Here is a 27,112-nt window from a genome sequence, read left to right on the forward strand (position 1 = left end):
TCTGTCATTGTAGATTAGTTTGTATTTTCTAGTTTTATATACTGGAATTAACAGTGTGTGTGTGTGTGTGTGTGTGTGCGCGCGCGCGCGCTTTTCTGGCTTCTTTTATTCACCATGATTATTTTGAGATTCATCTATGTTTCAGTCCTTTTTATTACCGAGTATTTTTTTTTTATGGGTATAATATAATTTGTTTATCCTTTCACCTGTTGATGGACATTTGGGCATTTTCCACTTTGGGGCTGTGAACATTTGTCTGTGAAACTTTTAAGTGAATGTGTATTTTCATTTCTCCTGAGAATACTTAGGAGTGGAATGTTTACATCATCTGGAGGTGTATGGTTTAGTATCTTTCAACCAAGGGAAGAATCACCAATGCATAGTTCTAAGTCATATCTCAGTAGCTTCTGAAGTAGACCATTTCTATCAATAAACACTCTTCTTTGACCACAGGTGTATATTTAACTTTTTAAAAAATTGCCATGCCACTTTCCCACGTGGTTGTACCATTTTATGTTTCAAACAGTGCTCCATATATTGTCAGTCTTTTTAATGTAGCCATTCTAATGTGTATCTAGAGGTATCTCATTGTGGTTTTAATTTATGTTTCCCAGCTACTAATAATGGTGAGCATTATTATCTTTTCATGTCTTCTGTACATGTCTTCTTTGGTAAAATATCAAATCCTTTGGCCCCCTTTTTTAAACTAAGTGGTTTGTTTTCTTATTGATTAACTTTTTGAGTTATATATATTCTGATACAAGTCCTTCCTAGATATATGCTTTATAAATATTTTTTACCAGTCTGTAGCTTGTCTTCATTTTCTTACTTGTATCTTTTGAAGAGTGGGATGCTTCTAATGAAGGCAGAAAATGTGGTTGGATTCTGGATGTATTTTGAAGGCAGAGGATATGCTGATGAATTGAATGTGGGATATGAGAGAAAGAGAGAGGTCATGAATGACTCTAGGCCTTTTGACTGAGTAGGTGAAGAATGAGATTGCAGAGGGTTTTATCATGAATGGATATACTTTGTAAAAATGCTTTTTCTGCATCTTTCTTGTAAAATGCTTTTTTGGCAAATATTGAGCCACCCTTCTGTCACAGGAATAAATCCCACTTGACCATGGTGTATGATTTAAAAAAAAAGTATATTGTTGGATTCAGTTTGCCAATGTTTTGTTGAGGATTTTTGCATCTATATTCATGAGGGATATTGGCTTGTATTTCTCCTTTTTTTATAGTGTCTTTATGTGGTTTGGGTATAGGGTAATGCTGGCTTCATAGAATGAATTTGAAAGTTTTCCTTCCTCTTGTATTTTTTGGAATAGTTTGGGAGGAATGGGTACTAACTCTTCTTTAAATATTTGGTAGAATTTGCCTGTGAAACTGCCTGGTCCTAGAATTTGTTTTTTGAGAGTTTTTTGATTACTGATTCAATTTCATTGCTGGTAATTGGTCTGTTCAAATTTTCTGTTTCTTTATGCTTCCGTATTGGTAGGTTTTGTGTTTGTAAGAATTTATCCATTTCTAAGTTGTCCAATTTGTTGACATATAGGTTTTCTTAATATATTCTGTTACAAATATGTGTATTTCTGTGGTGTTGGTTGTTATTTCTCTTCTTCCATTAGTAATTTTGTTTATTTGAATACTTTTTTTTTAATGAGTCTTGCTACAGGTTTATCAATTTAGTTACTCTTTTCAAAGAACCAGTTCTTGGTTTCATTGATTTTTTTTTTTTTTAATTGAAGGGTGTTTAAAGCAAAAATTGGATGAGATAACTTGCAGAGTGAGCATAGTTAGAAAAGAGATGAAGTTCAAGGACTGAGCTCTGGGACCCTTCAACATTAAGAGGTCAGAATGAGTAGTAACCAGCAAAGGCACCAGAGAAGATTAGACAGAAGGAAAAACAAGAGTGTGGTATCCTGAGGTGAGGTGAGGTGAAGAAAAGTGTTGGAAGGAGTTGGGTCTGATCAGGCATGTCAAATCTGCTGATATAACTTGTGTAAGATGAATTCTGAGAATTGAACATTGAGTTAATGTGGAAGTTATTCGTAACTTCGACCAGAGTGGTTTTGTGGAGTGTAGGGGCAAAAGCTTGTTTGGAATGGGCTCAAGGAAGAATAAGAAGAGAGGGGTTAGAGACAGAAATTATACACAACTGTTTTGAGGTCCTTTGTTACAAAAGGCAAGACTTTGTTACAAAAGGCAAGAGAGAAATGAGGCTATATTAGGAGGGATATGAGGTCAAGAATTTTTAAATTGCAGAAGTGACAATATATTTTGGTTTTGTTTTTTTAAGATTTATTTATTTTAGAGAGCGAGAGCATGAGCTGGAGGGGCAGAGGGAGAGGGAGAGAGAATCTCAAGCAGACTCCCCACTGAGTGCTTAGTGGGACTCAGTCTCCTGACCCTGAGATCACAACCCAATCTGAAACCTAGAGTAGGAAGCTTAACTGACTTGCGCCATTCAGGTGCCCCAGAAATGATAGTATGTTTCTATTATGATGGGGATTATATAGTTGAGAGGAAGTTGTTAATTAAGAGAGTGTTGAAGTAATTTATTTGGTCAAGTGGAAGAGAAGGGTTTTGGGTTGCATGAGCTTCAGTAGGAGCTTGGATGGTTTATTGAGGATAAAGAGAGAAAATAGAATGTGTGGATAGAGATCCATGAAGATGGGCACCCCAAAGGGTGCCCTTTGGAGTTTCTAATGGCTTTTTATTTCTTAGCTCTCTTCTCATTTTCTTTGTTGTCTTCTGATTTTCACTTTCTTCTCAGCAGCTTAGAGGGATGATGGAGTAGATGGTATTAATGTTTGAGATGAGAGGATAAAATGTACGATTGCCATCTAGGAGAGTGAATTAACTGGAGAGTACGGGAGCTTTGCTGGAAGCACAAAGGATCCAGCTGAGACTCGTGGTCATGCATTGCAAATGAAGCCAGGCATCATGGTTGTGTGTTTTCTCTTCAGTTTCTTGGTGTAGAAATGGAATTGGCAGAGAGTTGAATTCAACCGGTGTTTCATTATGATGGGTAGTTCTTTTTAGTTGCCACATAATTAGTGAGCTAGAGGAGTTAACAGGAGTCTTAGACTAGTCCTTGCCATGATTATCTTTCTTCCCCCTTGAAGGAATTTGAGAGAAGGGTCTGTTTTGGTGTATCTGAGACCAGTGGTAATTGACTTAAAGGTGTCATTTATTTCTTTTTCTCTGATGTGATTCCCTTAAGAGCTTTACAACTAAACAACCTTTTTGTTCTCAGATGACTTTTGGCAGAAGTTCAAAGTTCACTCATTTTCTTGACATTAACATATAGCATTGGAAATTATATTTACATGTTTATTCCCCAGTAGATATTTAAATAATTTACATTAATGTTACATGTTAATATTGTTGAATTTATGAATATTTCATTTGTTTTCTGATATCATTGGTCTAGTTCGTTAAATGATTATATTGTGCAACTTTATCATTATCAAGCATTTTTGTAGTCTTGGGGATTAAGTTACAGTTTTTCATAGATATTGAAAATTGAGCTTGCAAATTCCAGTTGGGTCATATCTTCTGATATGAAATGAATAGACTTTTTAAATATTTACATTAGATTGTGGAAGAGAGTGTCTGCAAGTAAGGATATTAGATGATTTTAAGTTGAATGTTTTTTTGAAGTAATGTTATAAGGTAACTGAACATAAGCTTTTGCTAAAGTAAATGTAAAGGGAGATTAATCTTTTGTACAATGTATTGGAAATAATCTAATCGAAGGCTGCTTTGTACATAGCTGCATGTAAATGAAAAAAGGTCCACAAGCAGAGTCCTCTGACAGGTACCATTAGGAAAAGGATTTGATTCTACTTCTCTGTGATTCTCTGCTCTGCCTTGCACGTAGCTGACTTACACCCTCATGGATTTCAACATGCTAGGAGAATGGCTGGGCACCCTTACGTGTCACACTGTCCTTTGAAACTGACTGTTCAGTGGTTGTGACATGTAAAAAAACTCTTGTCCTTCTAGATTTTGTGTCATTAAACTTGTTCCGTTTAGCTTGTGCTCTCAAATATTTCTATATACATATTTAGTATAAATACACATGTTTAGGATATGTTCTCCTGAATTAAAGGAAATGTGAGATTATGTAGCATATTTATATTAATGATTTGGGGAATGTATGCAGATCTAAGAGTGTTATTTGAAATGATTTCTTTTTACTTTGCAAAGTTGTTCTATAACATAGAAGGAGGTTTTTTTTTTTTTTTTTGGTTACTTACACACCTTTTATTTGAAATGCTTTTTCCATAAAACTGTTGGTTACCAAAAAGTTTTGTCATGAATTCAAAGTTACTGCATTCCTTAAGCTCACAGCTTGCACTTCGGCAAGAAATAGCCTTATTACTTGTTAAAGTAAAAAAAAAAAAAAAAAAAAATTGTTTTTATAAGTTAGATTGCTTTTGTGGCATTGAGCCAACTAGAGTTTATAATTATTTTTAGCACGAAAGGAAGTAAATGTATGTTCGTAGCAGTGCATATATGCTAGAATGCTAGCATATCCTTTACGTATTAAAATGAGACTGTTTAAGGGCATAGCTGACTGACAGTCTTATTTTGTGGCTTTTAAATTTTAAACTACTTTCATTTAAATATTAGAAACACAGCTTGGTTCTTTTTTTGTGATCATTATTTATTCATTCCAGCGTTTTAAATGCAACTTTTCAAAACTGGAAGATTATAGGGTGTGCTGTTGACATGGTTCGACTGGCGGTTATGTGGTAGTGTGTATGTTTGTGTATGTATGTGTGCATGTGGGCACGCCTGTGTCCACATGTGCACATGTGATTTTAGTTCCTTTTTTAAATAATAGAAAAAGTAGTAAGACTTGGTAAACCCTAATACATTGCCAAATATAGGGAAGTGATAGGTCAACATGTTTTCTATTTTATTCTAACATGGGAGACATGAGATAAACACTTATGCTTTGTTTAACTCTGTATACATTTGTTTGGTTTAAATTTATGTTCCAAAAGTAAAGTTGTAGTAAAAGATGCGATTTACCCCTCTCCCCCATCAAAAGCTTCACAAATGTTAAAAACCTTATGGGACTTGTTAAAGGAACCATTGTATTTTTAAATTCAAGGAATTTCTGCCTTGTAGTAAATACCACAGGGATTATGAAAGAAGTTTTCCTTTAAGAAATCGGTACCTTATTTTTCCAAGTTTCGAGAGACTTATGTGGTTTCCATGCTGTTGTTACAGAGGTATTTCATTTCTCTATCACTTACACTGCTGTTTCTTGAAAAAAGCTAGAAATGCAGGGTTTGGGAAAAATTGACACTATCTCCCTTCGCTTCAGTGTTTCTTCTTTTGTAAGCTGAGAAGGGGAAGGATGCAGCTAATAGCCAGTGCCTAAAAATATGAAGTAAATACCGAGGTCTTTGTTCCTGAGTAAAGTTACAAAGCTGTATGACTTTGTAAAATTTTGTAAGTCTGAACCTTAAACCCTGTAGGAGAGAAATATAATTAATGATTTCTGCCTTCAAAAATCTGAAAAAAAAATAAAAAGAAAAACATTAAGAATCATAATAAATAAAAGTCAGGGCAGGGTAGGAAGGAGTTTCCAGTCAGGTCTCAGAGTGTTTTATGCTAAACTCTATTTCATCTGTTTTTAAGGCCAAGCCTGGTAGTTTGATCTATGAAAATAAGGCACCTCCACCACTAAAAGCATTGTCCTGATTACATGCATGTAATTTATGTTGGTTTGTTTATTTTTTGTTTCTCAAGGTGAATCCCATAGGTCACCCATACCAGCATTATGGTTGAGTGATCAGGGACGGGGGTCTGGGGGACCTTAGATCTATTGAATTAGAATGTGTGGTAGATCATCCTCAGGATTCTCCTTTTAAAAATTATGAATTATGTCTACAAAAGGTGTGTAAAACATGTATACAGCTTAAAACATAATAAACTCTCTTGTGTTCATTCACCATCTAGTTTTAGAAATAGAATGTAATACTCAACCAGAAGTTAAGCTCCCACCTTATGTAGACACTGTCTTCTACCACAGGGAATAAAAAAGAGAATGAGACCTGCGTTCAAAAGCTACATTGAGTGTGATATTACACTATTCAGAACATCTGTTTTATTGTGGCTTCATATTGGCCCATTTTTATCAAATTGTTGTTTTTCTTTTTTAGTATGGAAAAAACCCTAAAATGCACCCCAAGTGAGTTGAGCCCCACTCCCCCATGTCAGACAGCTAGAACTTCAGTTTAGGAATCTGGACTGTGGGGCGCTCAGTTGGTTAAGCGACTGACTTTGGCTCAGGTCATGATCCTGGGGTCCTGGGATCTAGCTGCATATTGGGCTTTCCCTGCTCTGCAGGGAGCCTGCTTTTCCCTCTCTGCCTGCCACTCTCCGTGATTGTGTTCTCTATCTCCCTTTGTCAAAAAAGAAATAAAATCTTAAAAAAAAAAAAAAAAAAAGGAATCTGGACCATGTTTGCTTCTCGTAGGCAATAGGCTGTTCCCTTGCCAAGTCTCGGGTTCAAAGGGCGTGCTCCTTTCAATGTAAACATATTTAGTTGGCATTTTTGTTATATTTTAATTAGCAGATAGAAGGATTTTAGAACCCTTTGCTAGTCAGGTAGAATTCCAAATACATTTCAAAGAAAAGTTCTGCTTTCAGGTATAGCAGAAAGGTAATTAAGTTAAGAAGTGTGTGTGTGTGTGTGTGTGTGTTTAATTTCATCAATGGGACTATTGCTCAAATCTCTTCAAAGAAAATTTAAGAATGTCTCCTGAGCAAAGAAAATTCTTACATGTGGTGAACTCTTTAAGTCATAGACGAAGGTCATGACAGTCTGAGTGTATTTAAAAAAGGTTTTCTATCTGCTTGGAAAGCAAATGAAGCACTCATTACTAACTTTAAAATTATAGCTATGAGAAGATTTTTGCTAGAGGTGAAAGATCAAGATCATCACAGTCCAAATGGAGACAGAAAGTTCAGTTTCTGGCTTATCAGGCAGGCATGAAACATTTCAGGGTTATTTTGCATTATCAGTGGGGAGTTGATCTTGCTAATCCAATGCATGAAGATAAGATTCATTGAAACATTTATAAAGGCATTTTGAGTAGATCTGATCAGCAGAGAGCAGACTTGAAGTGAGAAGGAAATCTGACCTGTCAGTCACTGTCTCAGTTCCCAAATCACTTGGCTTTTCTGTGCCTTGCCTTTCTCTTCTGTTAAATGGGGTCCATTACTACTTTTGCTTACAGTGGAAGTTTAATGGCCTCATGGAGAAATTTCGTATCTGAAAAAGGCTTCTGTGTTGAGCCCTCTTGCTAGCTGGCATACGGGCACATATTTCCCTCCTGGGCTCTCTGGGAAATGGTGTCTTGTCTTCCTCTCTGCCAGCTGGAAGAACAGAATAGCAGTGGCTACAATAGCAGCAGAGAAATTACATGTTCCTACCCTTCTTCTGTATCTACCGTTTAACATGATTCTCATCTTCTGGATGGGCTTAGCGTTCTTCAGAAGCCCTACAAAGAGTTGCCTGTATTTGTATTAAGCTGCAGTAAAACTTGTTTGAAACATACCTAGATTTCTCAAGAATTCTGTGTGTAACTTAGAATACTCTCATTTAACCCCGTAATTCCTCTCCAGTTGTCTTCCATTCATACCACCCTAACCAAAAGGACTCCCTTCATGGTTGGCAGTGGTCTGTGTTCACTGAATTTAGTGGCTCATTCTCAGTTTTCATCCTCCTTGACTTAGCTGTAGACTTTGACACCGTGCCCGATTGCCTCTTGTATCTTTTTGCTTCCCTGACACTCTTCTCTCCTAATTCTCTTCCTCCTGTCTCTCTTCATTCCTTTTTTTCCTGTCTGTCTCCTTTTCCATCCCAATGGAAATGTCCTCCAGGGACCTGGTCTTCAGACTCTTTGTTTGGCATTGCCAGATTCCCGTTTCTGGGCCCTTCTCTCTGTAGCTGAAGTCTTTTGGTCCCCACCTTTCAGTCTATCTCTGCCTCAGCCATAAGGACCAGTCCTGATTGTGGGTGAGAAGTATTTAAACAATGCCAGCCTAATGAACACGCTGTGGCTAACATCACCACCTGTGCTGGTAGGCCATCTGACCTTTAGCAAAGGACATATTTGCTGAGCAATCAAAGCAGATGTTTGATTCCTGGTTTTACCATTACTTACTTAGTGGTCTGATTGGTCACCAGGTAAGCCCTGGACCTCTCTGAGCCTTTGATTTCCTCATCTGAGTAACAGTAGTATTTGCATCCCTAGTTCATTGGATTGCTTTCAAGGATCTTATGAAATTGAATGCAGAAGTACCTATAAATGCTCAGGAACATATCAAGCAAGCATCAGCATCATCTTTGTAGAGATCTGCATTGATGAAATCACCTTGTTATCATTGCTTTCTCATGGATTTGATCTTCTGAGTTTACTCATTCACTCACTTCATTCATTCGAAACTATGTGTTGAGTGCTTGTTGTAGGTTGCTATATATAGTACATTCATAGAATTGTCAGTTTAGCAAGTGATATAAAGCATAAATAGTAAATTGCAATATAAGATAGCTAGTGTTTAAATAAATTTAATAAGCTGGATAATCCCAGTTTACTTGTTTGTATTAGTTTATAGTATAGGTCTTCAATATTTTTGTATAAATATTTCTTACCATAACCTGAAATGTTAGTCAGATATTCAAGATTACCTTCTGGGAATGAAAGGTCATGGGGAAACATATTAGTAGTAGAAAAGTTGCTTTGGGAATTTAGAATCAGATAAAGGGCATTGAACAGATTTGTAGGATGTTTCCTTTAAACTGTAAAGCTTGGAAGACCACCTGGTTCCATTCTAGCCAACAAACCAACCAACCACAAGAACAATCAGGTTACCATGTCCCCCTTTGAACATTCCTTCATAAACACTGAAAATTTGTTATCTAATTCTTTTTCAATATCAGAATGTCTGCATATATTAGGACCCACATAAAACATTTCCAGTAATTTGGCTTATTTCAATTAATTACATTTTATAATGTCAAACTTCCTTTTTAGGGAGGTACTCTGGGTTCATTAGTGATCTTGAGGAGACACTAGTTTAAACCACACACAGTGTTTTTCTTCGCTAACCTAATTTGATTAATATCATATTTCTGTATCTTATTATAGAGAATTTGATTATTTTTACCTTTATTTTCAAATTCTGGGCATGTACCTTTTTTAGGTTCTGTGACTTAACTGTGCATTGACTGTTTACCATTTCCTCATGTATTTGTATATCTTTATAAAGTTGTTACTATACTCTCAGTAATTTGTTGAACCAAATAGTTACAGAAATACGAATAAATTGGATGTGAGAAGACTTAGTTTCTTCCCTAACTAGCTCTGTGATCTTGGGTATTTTCTTTTTTAGCTTTTTAATTGTGTGTAGATAGGGCTGCTTTATTTATTTATTTATTTATCTTTCTCCAAGTTTTAATTTAAATTCCAGTTAGTTAGCATGCAGTATAATAGTTTTAGGAGCAGGGTTGGTTTATTTTCTTTTTAAATTTTTATTTATTTATTTTTTAAGGATTTTATTTTATTTATTTATTTACTTATTTTTAAAGAGATTTTATTTATTTATTTGTCAGAGAGAGAGAGCGAGAGCGAGCACAGGCAGACAGAGTGGCAGGCAGAGTCAGAGGTAGAAGCAGGCTCCTTGCGGAGCAAGGAGCCCGATGTGGGACTCGATCCCAGGATGCTGGGATCATGACCTGAGCTGAAGGCAGCCGCTCAACCAACTGAGCCACCCAGGCATCCCAGGATTTTATTTTTAAGTAATCTCTATACCCAACATGGGGCTGGAACCTACATGAGGTCAAGAGTCACATACTCCACTGACCGACTGAGCCAGCCAGGTGCCCCAACAGGGTTGTTTTAGATGAAAATACTTTGGGGGAAAAAATGGCCTGTATATTTGATTTACTTACCTATTTTTAAAGTGAAGTACAGTTGGCATACAATGTTACATTAGTTTCAGGTACACAGCATAGTGATTTGACAAATCTATATGTTATGCTTATGCTCACCACAAGTGTAGCTACCATCTGTCAATCACACAACACTATTACGAGACCATTGCTTGTATTCCTGTTCCGTGCCTTTTCATCCCAGTTGCTTATTCATTCCTTGACTAGAATCCAAGCCTATACCTCCCATTCCCCTTCACCCATTTTGCCTGTCCTATCACCCTCCCTTCTGGCAGCCATCAGTTTGCTGTCTGTGTTTATGTTAAGAGGATATGGGAAGCTGTTTGTTTCTTGGTGAAATGTGATCAACTTTATTGCATTAATTGTAGATCTTTATGTTTTCTCAACTTCCCCTATGAGATTATATGCTTCATAAAAAAGGATTATATTGTATACATGTATCTTTCATTTGGAGGTATTCAGCATCTATCAGACTAAAGGAATCAAGCTTAATTTTTACTGCATTGATACAAACTTTGAAAATGATCCCTTTAAACTTACATTATGAAGACATCAGTTTGTGTCTCCCAGGTACCTAATGAGAACATCCTGCTTAGTGCAATAAGATTTTTCAAGCAGGTTATTCATGACCAAGAACACTTGGATCCAAACTAATGGTCTGAATATATTGAGTGGGACTGAGCTGCATTCTAATCAAATGAAGAGATACTGGATTTGCAGAGCCCTCTAAATGAGTGATTTTCATTTTTTTTTCACAGCCCACAGATAGAAATTGAAAAGTTCCCAAAGTATAGTAACTCTATTGTGTAATTCACTCTCTCTCATCATCTTCCTTTCCCCCTCCCCTCCACCTTTCTCCATTCCTTCCCTTCCTTTTCCTTTCCTCTCTTCCATTCTAGAAAGAAAATGCCAAGCAGTATTCACTAAATTGATTTTGTGAACTACAGTTTGAAAAATGTTTTCCTAAACTGTAGTGGAAACCTACCATCCATATTTCCTCTTGAGTCAGCTCTTCTGATCCTCTAGACAAACTTATTGGCCTTTGATCTATTCGCAGGGGGGTTCCTGGCCATCTGTCATTTGTAGATGTCTCCTTTGGTGTTGGCCTTCAGACCACTTTGGGAACTTTGTGTTCCTGATCAATTCTCCCGCTGTTTGTGGTCAGCTCATTCAAGCAGTCTGCTCCTGCAGTACAGATCTCTTCATCCTCCATGTCTGCCATATGAAGTTCTGCTTATCTGTCAAGGTCTAAGTCAAATACCACTTCTTTTCTAGAAGCCTTTACAGATGCTCAGTCAGAACTAATATTTCCTGCCTTCCGTTGTACCTCTTTTGTGCCTCCGTCATGACACATACTGTTTATTAGATGTTTTTGCTTTTGTTTGGCTAATACATTTTTGAAATTTCTTTTTAGGAACTCCTTTTCATCCATAATAAAAATGACAAAGGAGGATTTGTGGCCAGTCCCATCCTAGTCATATAATGGTCCCAACAGAGTTGTTCAGAACAACGATGAAATCACTTACCTGACAGTAATTTCCATAAGTTTGTGTTCTCAATCTCTCCTTCAAGGATATTTTTATATACTTACTGTGCTAGAATAAAGTGGGCTGGAACAATATTCTGTCTAGATTAGACATATTTTCTCATTCATGCAAATACATTTTATTTATTTGTATATTTACCTATTTAACAATACATGTAATATTTATTGGCCATTATTTCTGTGTCAAAGTCTCAGTTCTTTTTGGGGGGGTGGGGACTGTCTATTTATTTTTTTAATATTTATTTATTTAGTTCAGTTAGCCACTGTATAATAGTCCATGACGCAGTGTTTGGTGATTCATTAGTTAAGTATAACACCCACTGCTTATCACAGCATAGGCCCTCCTCAATACTCATCACCCTGTTACCCCTTACCCCCACCCTACTCCCCAGTGAAACCCCCAGATTGTTTCTCGGTGTCCTCAGTCTCTCATGATTCATCTCCCTCTCTGATTTCTCCCCCTTTGGATTTCACCCCCTTCCCTTATGGTTGTCTACTATATTGTTTATGTCCCATGTAAGAGTGAAACAAAATGATAATTTTCTTTCTCTGTTTGACTTACTTCACTTAATGTATCCTCTCCAGTTCCATCCATGTCAATGTGAATGGTGGGTAGTCATTATTTCTGAAGCCTGAATAATACTCCATTGTATATATGTACCATACCTACCTTATCCATTTGTCTATTAAAGGGCGTCGCGTCTCCTTCCACAGTTTGGCTATTGTGAACATTGCCGCTAGGAACATTGGGGTGTACATGCCCCTTTTTTTCACTATGTCTGTATCTTTGGGTAGTGCAGTTGCTGGGTCATGGGGTAGCTCTATTCTTAACATCTTGAGGATCCTCCATGCTGTTTTCCAGAGTGGCTGTAGTTAAGAGACTTATTGTGGAAAGTTTTCAATTGATGCTCTGTAGTGTTGCTTATTTAATGATGCTCAGACATTGACTCTAAGACACTGTTATTACAAAGTTCCAGTCTAATTACAATTACATTAAGTTCACACTGTTTTGAAAATGGTACATGTTCTCAAATAGTACCATGATAGTTTAATTCTGGAAAACAGTCTGAGAAATTAACTGTAGGAGGAAAGGATATTTATATATTTATACATACTCATATTTTTAAAATGCATATTGAGTTAGCCTATGAAAAACACTTTTGAATTTTTGTGGCTCTCCTTATCAGGGACGAGAGGGAATAATATGCCTTAATTCTCATTTGAGTTTACATTAAGTCCTTATCAAAATAAGCCACTGTAAATACTCATTACACTTGTGCTTTGCCTTTGTTAGCATGCATTTATTCTTTTTGTTCTTCCAAGGTGTGATACTTCCTGTTCCTGAGTAGTTTTACTTACCAGCTATTCTGCTATATGTTTGCACACTTGCCTTCAAAAAGGTGGGGTGCAGGGGTGACTGGGTGGCTCAGTCGGTTAAGCGTCTGCCTTTGGCTCAGGTCACAATCCTGGAATCCTGGAATTGAGTCTTGCATTGGGCTCTCTGCTCAGCGGGGAGCCTTCTTCTCTCTCTGCCTCTGCCTCTCTCTGTTTCTGTCTCTCATGAATAAATAAGTAAAAAAAAAAAAAGTAAATAAATCTTTTAAAAAAGGTGGGGAACATAGCCACATTTTCATATGAAAAATGAGAGCTGGCATTAAAATTAAACAAGGATCTACTGTGTTCAAGTAGTCTATAAAGAGATGTGAATTCTGTTGGGATATCATCATCTTTTTGTAGATAAGCAAAGATAGAATTTTTGTGGGAGGAATTATGCACTCTTTAAAAAATTTTCATTTTCAAATTGTGTTTGAAATACTTCTGAGGGTTAAAAAGGAGCCTACTTTAAGAAACAGTTGGCCTATGGTTGATGAAGTTTTAGGACTTAAGGCCCAATTCATTATAAATTGACTATCAGTTGAGAAAGAGGAAAGAAGTTAACTGAGTTAGAAGCTTGTTTGCTAAATAAAGGAGACCTTCACTGGTTGGAAGGAACCTAACTTTTTATAAAGTTCTTTAGGAATGTGAAAAAATGCTAGCATTTTTCTGCACTTCCCTAATTTCTAATCTGGAGGGATAAAAAAAGGGCACAGCAGGATGGTGGAATGATTCAGAACTATAGCAATGCACAATCTGGAAAACACTGTTATTGTGGGCAGTCCCTGTGCCCTAAGTGGATTTAGCTAGCTGCTAACCTGCACAGTAAGAGACAACTGCAACGATAGTAAGCGCCTGTCATCAAAATAGTAAGAGCCGGGGCTCTCATAGGGCACGATATGTGTCAGTCCTTGTTCTCAGGGCTTTGTATGTATCAATTCCTTTAATCCTTTTAACAACCTTTTGAATAAGGTACTATTATCCCTATTTTGTAGATGAAAAAACAGACACAAAAAGAAGCAGATCTGGGAGTGATTGTAAACTGGGCACTCTGCTTCCAGTGCCTTTGTTCCTATCCTTCCCTTTTTGGCCAGTCCCGCAGTGAACACTGGAGCTAGGACAGGTGCACTGAAAGCTCTCCATCTATAGACGGCTCAGTGCCTCAGCTACCTAGGTCAGAAAAATAAGGGCTGACCAATGATTAGACCAAAAAACCAGTAGTTGGAAAAAAAATGATCCCTCCAAAGTTGAGTAGGCATTAATTTTTCTACCTGACTGCAAGTCTCCCTTTGAGAATCTTTTCCGTCTCTCTGCCAGGGCCCTGTGGTATTCACCCCATCATGGCCCATGTAGCTCAGCCAAGGCCTCTGCATCTCACGGAAGCTTCTTCCATTTGACAGAAAGGAATGCGTACTTCTTTTGTGCCTCCATCATGACACGTACTATTTATTAGATGTTTTTGCTTGCATTTGGCTAATACATTTTTGAAATTTCTTTTCAGGAACTCCTTTTCTCTGATCCTTTTAATACTGTACAAGGGTATTTCTTGTTTACAATGCGTATTTCTTATTTATAGCTGTATAGGTTCTAGTTCAGTGTTTGGCCTATGTCAAGGGCCCAGTAAATATGGTGTGGATGGGTCTGTGGCACAGGTCAGGCCAAAGCTGTATGCATTGCGGTGGTCATGGAGTTAAAGGAAAAGATCACCACTGCCCTAGTCACAGGGAGAGGCTTCAAATTCATCTCAGCAATTTCCATTCCCTGTCAGATGAGAAGGTGTAACCATATCTGAGATTTCCTTCCATACCTCAAACACAAGAGGGCTTTCGAATTTGTTTTGGTACCATAGGCCCAAACTCCAATCCCACCTAGCACAAAGCCACAGATATTCCCTTTCTAGCTGCCATCTGAAACTGTAAGACACAGTAGTTTTATTTTTTTCTTTAAATGTTATTTAAAGAAAATTAATTTAATTTTTAAAAAATGTTATTTAAAGAAAGACAAAAAAAATTAACTTCAATGTTAGAAACTCTATTAATATATACCCACTTTCCTCCCTAAATCCATGCTATTGATTAGGTTATAGAAAATATTTTCTGGCAATAGGTACATGTTGTTTAGTGTTAATTGATTAAATGGTTAAATTAATACATGTGAACATACTTTGCAAATTACAAAACATTATAGTTATTTTGCTAATATGTTACTGCCAATAGATGACTGGCTTTTAAAAATTTTGTTTAGGAAGTCTATTTGATAAATTAATTGAGTTAATTACTGGATTGTCTTATTGAATGTTATGTTACTACTTTGGGGGTTAGGAGTTAAATGTTGTATTTTCCACCTTGCTTTAAAAACTATAGTTTTATCATAATCCCTGAAAAAACATTTAGTATTTTCTTTCCTTTCTTGCTTAAAGTGCTTCACTTATTATTTATTTATTTATTTTTGCCTCAAAAGGCAAAGAGAGGAGAGAGAATATTATGATAGTCTATGGTTTGTTGTTTTTTTTTTTTAAAGCTTCATTTTTATTTTTGTATTTTTAAAATCTGTGTCTTTATCTTTTCAACTTTTCCCTTTTTCATTCCTGTCCTGTTCCTGTTTATCTTTCATCATTGTCTCTCCCTCTTTTCTTCTGATGAATTTTAATTCCTCTACTAACTGGTCCTAACCAAGCTGGACTGTTAGTAGGTCACTGTGTGGTCCCTCTGGCACCTTTTTTATTGTCACAGTCCTCAGCATCTCGACATTGTGTGGTCTCTTCCTTGGGGTATAACTCTATTTCAGCCTAGAGTGGAACATTTCAGGTTTCCAAATCCTGAACCTGCCCTTATAATGACAAAGACATGTACTTCCATAGCACTGTCTCTTCTTGTAGAAGTTGTCGGGATTGATCCATCTGCTCTAGCCGTGGACAGGGGGTTACCTTTCACACTGGCGTGGTGTATATAGCAGGTGTTTGCAGGGTCCCTGGGACTCCATGAGGCCTTCTACCCTCAGTACCAAGGTGTTAGCAAGCTTCCTTTAGAACGTGTGACTAGGGGCACCTGGGTGGCCCAGTGGGTTAAGCCTCTGCCTTAGGCTCAGATCATGATCTCAGGGACCTGGGATTGAGCCCCTCATTGAGCTCTCTGCTCAGCAGGGAGCCTGCTTCCCTTCCTCTCTCTGCCTGCCTCTCTGCCTACTTGAGATCTCTGTCTTTCAAATAAATAAATAAAATCTTAAAAAAAAAATAAAAAAGAATATAAGCATAGGGGCACCTGGGTGGTTCAGTGGGTTAAGCCTCTGCCTTCGGCTCAGATCATGATCTCAGGGACCTGGGATTGAGCCCCTCATTGAGCTCTCTCCTCAGCAGGGAGCCTGTTCCCCACCCCACTGACCCCCACCTGCCTCTCTGCCTACTTGTGATTTCTCTGTCAAATAAATAAAGTAAAATAAAAAATCTTAAATAAAATTAAAAAAAAAAAAAAAGAATGTGTGACTAATGTGTGACTGCTTTGCTGTGACCACAAGACCCATCCTAAAGCCTGCTGCTGTCTTGTACCCTCAGGCCTTCTTCTAGGCAGCTACCTACTCTTTCTTTTTTTTTAATTAATTAGCATATAATGTATTATTTGTTTCAGGGGTGCAGGTCCGTAATTCATCAGTCTTACACAATTCACTGCTCTCACCATAGCACAAAAGTGCTGCTTCCTAAGCCTTCTCAAAATGAATCACTGCAGCTTTATTTGGATATTGCAGAAGTCAAGGAGATAGATGGCCCACTGAGAGGAACTTGAGCTCTAACTATAACTCTAGAATCTCTAGTCAGAGTCAAATCATTTAATCTCTTTAAATTCCTTTTTGTATGATTTTGTAGAAATAATTCTACATTTGGTCTGGGTGTTAAGGTGTAATAGGGAATTGGTTTGGTTATCCTGATTTTCACTCTTTTACCTCCTTTCCAGCACCGTCCCATGCCCATCCCAGTAGTGGCAAAGGATGGGGGTGGGATGATGGAAAATCATTGACTTAAGTCTATACCTAAGTTATATTCTGTTTCTGCATTGACTCAGTCTAAGCCAACACCGAATATTAACTCATTGGGAGAATCTGCCCAATTCATTTATTTAGTAAGTGCTTAGTTCATACTTAAGGAAATAAAGGAAATTCACTGTGTTGCAAGGAAAGAAATTGATTCCCTATGTCTGTCTCTTCAACTGGATATTATTTTCTCAAAATGACCCAATTTTATTTTATTTACTCATTTTAAAATAGACTCCACACCCAATGTGGGTCTTAAACTCACGACCCCAAATCAAGAGTTGTATGCTCTACCAACTGAGCCAGCCAGGGACCCCAAATTGACCCAATTTTAAATTTTAAATTTCATCTTGGTAATTTTTAACAACGCCCATTACTTTATATAAATTACACTAATTAGATACAAATAATGTTAATGGATTTTTTTCTCTTTAAAAAAACCCATTTATTTACATACAATAGTAGTTGCATTTAACTGAATATTCTAGTTAATATATGTATCAAACACTTCTGGTCATTTTCTAGTGCCTGTTCTCCCTTCATCTTTAGAATAGAACTGCATCTTTCAGCTGGGCACATTGCCATCCAGCTGAGACTGTATTTACTAGAATCTCCGGTGTTCTGATGGTCATGTAACTAAATTTCTGATGTTCTGATGGTCATGAACTTCCACTGAAATGTAAATGGAAGTATTGCATATCACATTCAAGATATATCCTTAAAAGTGGGTGGTGCAGCCTTCATTTCCTTCTTCTCTCCACTTACTGGAATGTTGATTTGATGGCTACAGGCTGAAGAGAAGTCTTAGATTGAGAGATGGCCTGCTAATGACAGTGGAGCAGCTAGAATAGGATGCTGGGTCCTTTTGACTGTGGGGCTGCTATACCTGGATTGCCTACCACCAGACCTCTTTTACCTGAAGGAGAAGAGCATACCTCTCTTGTGTAAGCACTATTATTTGGAGTGGTTTTTTGTATGCAACTAAACTTGATTACAATTAATGTAATATATCTGAGTATAATTTTCAAATAATAGGATATGATAAAGTATGCTTAATACTGGAACTATACTGAATAGAATTCAAAACAATAAAATATTTCGAAGCCACTTGAAGAGCAGTAGTTGTTCCTGGGTCCATTATAACCTAATTGTGTGCAGTATTATAAAAAATACCTCTTGAATTTTCTCTCTCTTGATTCTTTTGGAAATGAAGATTAATATTGAGTAATAGTTTTGTTATTTAGCAGCAGTATTTCCTAGTGCTAAGTACAAAACTCTGGATGTTTAGGAGAATTGTTGGAAATATTCTTTCTGGAATCCTTTTAGCTAATGTATTCCAAGACTGACTTTGTGCTTTTTGGTGGTGGTGTTTCTTGAGTGATGATGATAAGAATATGTGTATTAAAGTGTGACTGGTAATCTCATAAAATTTATGCATCTTTGGTCAGAGACAGATATGTAAAATAAAAGAGCTCTGATTTTTCATTATCTTTGACTTTTTATATTATTTGTATCTGATGTAATTTTAAAAAATCATGGTGAATATACCTAACATAAAATTTACTATTTTAACTATTTTTAAGGATACAGTTTATTGGCATTAAATACACTTAACTTACATTGTTGTATAATCATCCCCACCATCTATCTCCAGAACATTGTCATCTTCCCAAAATAAAAATACATACTCATTAAATAATAACTCTCCATTCCTCTCTTCCCAGCCGTGGCTACCAACTTTCTCATTTTCTGTGTCCATGAATGTGACTACTCTAGAAACCTCACCTAAGTGGAATCATATATTATTTGTCTTTTTGTGACGTGCTTATTCCACACTAATATAATAAGTCCTTTGCTTTACTTGGGGAATTATTTAATCACAAAATAATTATTATTGCTTAAGATTGTATTTTTTACATTTATCTTCTGAAAACTTTCATCTGTAGTGGTAATTCTATGGATGTTAACAGAGTGGATGGTGTTATGATAAAATAGGATATTGGAATCGTTAATTTATGAAATACAGCCCAAGGTAAAAGTCACTGTATAGTTTGGTGTTTTTAATATTATAAAGGCAGTTGAAACTTAAAACAAGGACTTTATATTAACAGATACTACATAAGAGATAAATGTATTAGGTATTTTAGCTAATCTGGTGAATTTCTGGTCATTCTGTATAAGAACATAGATGTCATATTGTAGTGTACATTTGATATCATGCATTATCTGAATATATTAGAAATAGATAAAATGTGATTTTATGATAAAATATTAAAGTTCACAGATGAAGCACTTTTCTCACTTGGCTTATATTCTATTTGTGTAACAAATGGTAAATTAATTTTTCTTTCTCAGAATGTATAGATTTTTAGGATTGAACAAAAATCCCTAAAAAGGAATTAAGATATTGATGATTATTTGTTGCCTTGGGGAAAATATTGATGATCTTCCATTGCTTCAAAAAAAAAAAAAAAACCATTTGTCCTTGATTTAACTGTGTTTTTTTTGTTTGTTTGTTTCAATTTGTATCACTTCTTCTTGCTCCTTCTTGGTTTCCTCAGAGACACTTAACAGAGGTACACTTCAATAAAACCCTTCTGGTAGATTGGTGGCTAAGATTCTTTACAAAAAATCCCAATTAAAAGAAGAAATGTGATAGGGAATTGGCCTAATAGGAGGTATGCAACTGTATTTGCAAATCTTAGACATTATCCCACAATTTGGTGTAACCCTTCAGCTGACAATTAAAATCTTTGTTTTATCAGTCATCACCCAACCCTAACAGATGGGTGAAGAATTAATCTGATTTGTATTTTTCCCCACAACTTTCTCCTACACGTTGTAAGATTCTATGATTTACTTTCAGTGAGTTCTTGAAGATAGTTGATGGGCTTATAGATATAATATTTACACCCTATTAAAATTATGCCAGAGTAAAACCACAGAACAGAAGAGCTTCTAAGACCCCTGTAGAAATTTGAAGACAATTTTGATACTCCCGTCCACTCGGAAAAAAAAAAATCTGCTAATACCATAATGTTTTTTCCCTTGCCAGGACCCTCCTTGCCTGGTGTCATTTCTTGAGCTCTCCTGGGAGGAGATTAGTCTAAAACAACAAAGTAGCCAGATGTCTGGTTCTGAGAGAGTCCCAGAGGCCAGGCTACGGTAGGCAACAGAAACCGCGTGGGGCTGAAGATCAAAGATACCTGAGAATTACTTATGGGCACGTAGTATGTGTCATTCCCATTATTAGCAGTCTGAGAAAATTTGTTTCCCTAATTAACCCTTTTGTTGGAGTAACCTTAAATTTTAGTGAGTATATTTCTTTTTTGATATGTTTTCTTTTGTGTGGTTTTGAGCAGTGTACATACCGAAAAAGAGAAATGAAAAGGAACCCATGTGCTTGATTGAAATCTCTAAGCACTGTTCTTCTTATCCACAATAAATGTGTTATCCAGTATATAACCATTTATCATGAAATAAGTGGGCATAAGGGTTCTAAGTCAAAATTACAAATTAATAGTCAGGAACTACATGGTTTAATGGATGAAGAGCTGTTCTTAAAGCCCCAATCCTTACTTTAAAAGTACAATTATTTCAACTTTTAACTGCTTTAGAGTGGAGATTTTTAGATCACAGCTTCCTGGTCTTAAAATGAATTCAGAATAAATCCCAGTGGTGGGAAATCTGTACCTTATTAATAGTTGACCTCTTTCTTTTTGCATTGGTATTATAATGAAATGCTAATTGAAAATTCTTGCTATCCTTTACCTGTTTGCTTTATAGATACAGTTTTACATTGCGGAGACATAGATGGATTTGGAAAATGTGAATACATTTGCTGTTTTGAGTTTGTTTTAATCCTAAAGCTTCTAAAGGCTTTTAGCTGAATTTATTCCAAGGCATAGGTAAAAATCTAATTATAACTTTTGATATGTTAGCCTCTAGATGAGAGTATCAAAAGAGAGAACAAAAGATTTTGGTTGGCATTGCCACTTATTTTTGTTTCTGTTCAGCATCATCGTGTAACAACAAAATTGTGTAAAAGCCTTATTCCTGCTTTCCATGAGATATAATCATAAACCATTGTTATCAAGAGCCAGCTTTAGCGCTTTTAAGTGCTACAACACATTCTTTAACATCTAGTAATATAAACTTGGCATAAAAGCTGTAAAAATGTCTTTAAACCTAATTGGAGATATGTGTTAGCAATATAGTGCAGAGATTTCATATTCTTTGTGTGGTGGTCAAGGCTTCTTTTAACTCCTTGAGGAAAGTGAAGCTCCTAGGAGCAGTTTGTAAGGATTAATTGATTTATCTCTTTGCTTCTAGATTTAAGTATTGAAGCAAGAATAAAATGGTCTTTTTGTACAAAGAATAGAGAGGCAACTGTATTTTCCTTTTTTTTTTTTTTTAAGAACTGAATTTGTGTGATGATCAGTGTTTTTGTTCTTTACACCTGTCTTTCTCTTACAGGCTACCCCATTGTCAACCATACCATATACCATCACACGAGAGTCTGGTTATGTGTTTTCCTATTTTGAGTGCAAGTTGAGTCCGTTACGACCACTGTGCCATAAACATTTCTAAGCTCCAGTTAATGGCTTACTTTAAACAAGTAGTATTCAGAGTAACAAAACACTTCCCAGCATCACAATGTTCTTGTCAGTTCCTTGGAGTTGGTTATGTAGCAGGATTTGATCCAAAGGAATGAGAGTCCTAGTTCCAGGACTAAAGTCCAGTGGTAGAAGGAGCTTTCCATTCTGTTGTGGTTCAGGGGGCTGTTTTTATTTCCTCTTTTCAAGGAACTCCTCTCTTCCTCTGCTTTCCCCCTCACCCCCAAGACACACATGCTTGTGTATATACCCACATTTAAAATAGGGATTTGCTAAGGAGAAGACCAAAAGGAACATCCCTTTTCCCTATCTTTCCGAAGTTACCAATGTTGCTGGTGGCTCACCTGTTAATGTAGTTGTCTTAAGCTGCTTCATTGACTCTTGGTGCTCTCCTCCACCTCCATCTTTCTCCCTCCTCCCACTTACCTTATGGACCATTACTGTGAGTATCATCTCTTGTGGCATCTCCCACAACACTGTGTACAGTACTTTCAAATAATAAGCATTATCAAATATAAGGAGGTGAAGAGTGTTAGTTTTCTAGTTCTGCTTTTTATTTATTCCCACTATCTTCCTTATTCATAGATTTCTTTGTATATTATGTATTCCTCTACCCAGTCATATTTTGTTTCTCTATTCTTCATCTTTTGTTTCTTAATTCTGTCTCAGCAGTCTCTTTAAAGCTTTCCAGGATGGGTTCTGATTTGAAATAAGAGCTAAGTTGTAAGAACAGGCAATTAAGCTCTCTTTTTAAAATTCTTTTAATAACTTAATGTGTAATGATTTAGTACTTGAGTGGGTATTGAGGTAATAATCTATAAACTTTTTGTGATAGAATTATGTGCTAAATAAAAATGCTTGCGATATAAATCAAGTTGACTTTGTTAGAATGTGATGATTCAATATGCATTTTAATTTCTCTTAATTTTAAAAGCTTTGAGGTTAAGTGTGCAGTCTTAAATATTTTTTCCTAATCTCTGATGGCGTGAAAGATCTTAAGAGCTATTTACTTATTTACCTTTTTTACTTGTTTCCTAAATTTCTTTATTTCTAAAGGAACATTTTTCCTCATTTGAGGTTTGGAGGAACAGCCCTCAGAACATCTGTCACAATTTAAAATGGTGGTCTTTGACACATAGTTTCCCAAGAGTCTGAGGCTGCAAGGTGATAGGATTAGATCTTAGCGGATGGGAGGGTCTTCACACTGGTGGCAAATGAGGGGTAGCTCACTGCTTAGGAGGGTACTTTTGGAGGGAAAGTTATGTTTGGAGTACAAAAATGATTAGTTCTTGAATCCTTGTGACTTTTCACTCTTGCTAAAACAAAGAACAACATTTTAAAAAGAAGGAATAGAAAATTAAGTATTGTCATTGATTGTATCCAGTATGAGCATTTGACAAGAAAGACATGTTATAAGTGGCATGTTTTTCCTTTTTTGGGTAAAATTTACATGATTAAATATGGACTGAAACGACAGCTGATAGATAATCAGATACCTCAGAATATGTTTGGGAAGCTGGGCTTCCGGAAGATATGAGGCTTAGTTTTTTTAGCCTGGGGATTTTGCCTGGGGAAAAATGTATGTGCCTCAACAGCTGAAGGGCTATTCAGGAAGAAACAAAGTAAAATGGCATCTATCTTAACGTGTAATTTTGCTATTTCATACTTAATCTTATCCTTGGCAGAAATGTCAAAATATACTAGCTGCAAACCAGCTCTGATGCCATATCCACACGACCAAATTGAACTGGGTAGCTAAAGTCCTTAAGAATCAAATAGAAGAGGGTCCTTTCTAGGTAATTCTCTGGAGAGTAGGGAATGCTCTAGTGGTATCAAAATGAAGATGTGGTATATTTCAAACAGGATCATACAGCCTAAGAAAAGCTGCTATGGAGAGGGCAGGGGGCTGACTTGAAAGTTGGTTTATCATACTTAAATATAGCTATAGATTCTTTCACATCATTTTCTACCTCTGTATATTCCCACTTAAATTTAAATAACACTTCCTCCATTTATGTTTAGGTGTTTTTTTAAAATTCTAAGTGGATCTCAAATTGAATCGTTCATGCTGGAAATGATTCTACAGTTCCCTGTGCCTTATTTCCTTCTCTGCTGTCCCTCGGAGGCTAAATTATTCTAGCTGTACAAACCTGTACAAACTATTTAAGTGAAAATCAAGTTCTTACTAATGGACTAGCTAGATTTCTATTTTATATAAATGCTTTTCTTTTGTTTACCCTGGAGTGGAAGCCTATCCCTTGGTAAAGTCTAGACTACAATTTATCCTGTCATTACATGGCTATTGTTGATTGTTTTTTAATCAAATATCAAGTTTCTGTATTTAATGACTTGGAAGATGCATTACATTTTGTCAAAATGTAAGAATTTATGAAGAATAAAAAGCCTCTGGAATCCCCAAAAGATCAAGAAGGGGATATGTATAATTTTGCTGTTTAACACATATATAAGCATTAATATTTATTACTGAGGTTAGTATTTTGTATTTTCACTTCCATCAACAAATAATATAGTATATTATTTAGAGACCATTAAACAGCTCAGGATTTATTCACAGAAAAGAAAATTTTAGGGTTTTTTTTTTTCTTCTTTTATTTGAATTTTCCCCGGGTTGTTTGGTAAAGAGCAAACAAATTTGTTTACGATGAGGGCATTTACCTTGAATAAAACCCTGTCTGGTATATGGAAGTAATCCAAAAAACTGGTAAGTTGCTGAATGGTCACCATCATCTGTTAACATAATGCACAGACTGTTAATGTTAGGTAACAGAGGTAACCTTGACAGTGAAAATCAGTGCCATGTGCAGATATGGCCCTTGATACTTAATTTCTACTTAATTATTAGAGTGCACATAAAGCACATCAGGTTGGTAGGCTTTAGTAATAGTATTAGTTTCCTAACATTTAAAATTCATAGAAATGGTAGATAAATGCACTTTTGTTTGACTGGAGGATTCATTTTTTATTAAAATAGCCATTAAAAACCAAAAATACAACATGCTTAGAAACTCATTTTTTTAAAGAAACACTTGATCAGTAGAAAATATTTCCCTAGCCAAATTGGTAGCCTCATGCTCTTTTTAAATAGCATCATTTGGAATACTTTAAAAAGTACCTTTTCCCCATAAATGTCCAATTATGCCTTTTCTTTGTAACCTTTGTAAGGGGAAATTTTATTAAGGAACGAGAGCACTGTATTTAATTCAGTGAAGTGAATTATAATTTCAAACATCTGTTTATGATGTTTTAAAGATGATGTATACATATCTATTTAGTGAAATATACCCTTTGGCTTTTCCTTATTTGATAGGTGTTGTGGCTTGGAAAGAAAACCACACATACATAGAGTAAATCAAAGATTCTAGGAACAGCCGCATTAAAATAAAACATGCAGTTCATATATGCAAACAGTAAAAAGTATACAAATGGGCGAGCTTTTTTTTTTTTTGGTTTTCAATGATAACTTAAGATTAAAAAATAGTTTTGCTGTATCTTTTGTGATTCTCTACTCTTTAAGCCAATTGTAGTGATCCATGCACTTTCCCCATGAGGGGATCAGTGTACACAAAAACTTATGCTTTGTGAGAACCTTAGAATATATGCTCGGATTAGAATATAAAAAAAATCTACATTTCAAGAAGATATTGGTATAGGATTTTCCCCCACCTTTGTCCCCTTAAAGAAATAGTGATGGCAGCCGTTCAGATCTTCCCCACACCTCTGATCCTCTGTATCGATGGAAAAAACACACTGGACAACTGATAACCAAGCAGTTAGCTTTACCAACCTGCGCTTTGGTATTTGAAATTTGGTTTTCAGTCTCATTTCCTGCCTACTGCAGCAATACGGCCTTTAGACAACTAGACTTTCAAAAGTTAAAAGGCAATAAGTCAATCCCCCGGAAATGGAGCAGAAACGTAGATTCACATCGTAAATAAGGAAATGCATTGAGTACATTAAACAGACATAGAAAAATGGATTTCTGTCTTTTGTAGTAAGGTAATTGGGCACCACTGCTTGGCAGGAGCTGGTGCTATTGAGCTGGCTGTAGCTGCCACAGGTTGATAGGCAGGTGATCAGGCAGCTTCCGCCAGGGTCTGCACAGGAGGCCTACCTAATATGCTGTCTGCCCTAAGGGCCTATGGGAACACAGTTGGATTATTATGTTAATGCATGAGCCTGCTGCCCTCTTCCTATCCCAGCTGGGTTCCCTGTTGTTAGGAACTGCTTTGCACTGACAGTGGAGTAATATGCTTCATGATTGAAAGGGCAAAGGGGCTTGGAGGAAGGAAAAAAAAAAAAAAAGAATAGGCCTGTACAGATATGTAAATGAGGGAAGGAAATCTGTAGGAAGATTTCACTCTATAGAGAGAAAGTTTATTAGAAAGTTCTTTTTCTCTCATAGCACTCTGTAAAACCACTCATTTCTTAATTAATTTCCGGGCTTGCTCTCCTTCTCAACCCTGCCGTATAGTACATGGCAGTGTTTTCCAAAACAGGCACTTAGGCTGATTTTTCAATGGAGATGCTCTAACACATTGGTGCCCAGCTGGAGTGCTGACTGTAGTATGGTTTTTTTGTACCTTCATTACTCTTTCATACTCGTCCTATACCTATCCCGCTGTATTTTATGGGAAAGGTTTTCGTTTTTTTTTTTTTTTTTTTTTTTTTTTTTTTTTTTTTTTTAAAGGCGCTGAAGGATTTATATTTTGTGTTGATGTCACTTTTACTTTCCTTTATTTTTGGTGTGGCTTTGGAAAACTGCATAAACCTTTAGGGAGTGAGTGGAGGTGGAAGTGAGGAAATGGTTGGGTGGGATGGAGGGTATTATCTTGGGTTGATGAGGTTGGTATGAATGGTGGTTCAAATTGCAGTAGCATGTTGTTTTCAGCTGAGGTGTTTAATGTTGACACCATATCCTAGTGAAAAGAGTGTGGGCTTTTTTGTCCCTAGATCTGTACAGATTCCGGCTCTTCTAACTAATAGTTAACCAATTTTGGATAAATTGCTTTACCCCTCATCTACCTCAACTCTAAAATGGGTATAATATGATTTTTAAATGAGAGGATAATGATAAAAATCACTGAGTCTGACAGAGTGAGTAGTCGGATACTTAATTGCTGTTATAACAATTACAATTTTCAACTATTAGACCATTATTTTAATATTATAGTTGTATACTTTCAATGGTTTGAAGATTTTCTGTCTTTTCCTGTAGACTTTTTCTTTTAACCCATCCTCAACAAATGGGAATGACTTTAGCTTCAACCAGAATTTGAGATGAAAATATTCAGATAGACATTATTTAACTTAAAGAGTTAATGTTAGCATATGTTCCTAAACAATTAGTTTTATAATAAACCATATTTCAAATGCTAAAAGCAAATTGAATGGAAAAGAAAATCTATTTGGCCAATAGTCTAAACAGCTTCTGGAAATACTTTTAGTGGATGCCTAAATTTGGAAAGTTTACAAATATTTTCTGTATGTTTAACTGTGTCTAACACATTTGTTTGTTTAAACTAATTAGAAATGGCAGTATAGGGGCGCC

General features: G+C 36.2%; 1 protein-coding gene across 6 annotated transcripts in view; it reads left to right on the forward strand.

The window, feature by feature from the left end:
- SLC10A7 (solute carrier family 10 member 7) overlaps positions 1-27,112 on the forward strand; it is a 258,489-nt gene that overhangs the window by 18,734 nt on the left and 212,643 nt on the right. The window contains exon 5 of one of the 6 annotated variants that reach the window (XM_044224922.1): positions 17,718-17,742. The exons of the other annotated variants lie outside the window; for them this stretch is intronic. Coding sequence (XP_044080857.1) covers positions 17,718-17,735 — 18 coding nt within the window. The 3' untranslated portion in view covers positions 17,736-17,742. Of the gene's footprint in view, positions 1-17,717; positions 17,743-27,112 lie in introns of those variants that run through there. 6 annotated transcript variants of the gene reach the window in all.

Source organism: Neovison vison, chromosome 11 (genome assembly GCF_020171115.1).
Source record: "Neovison vison isolate M4711 chromosome 11, ASM_NN_V1, whole genome shotgun sequence".
NCBI lineage: Eukaryota > Metazoa > Chordata > Mammalia > Carnivora > Mustelidae > Neogale > Neogale vison.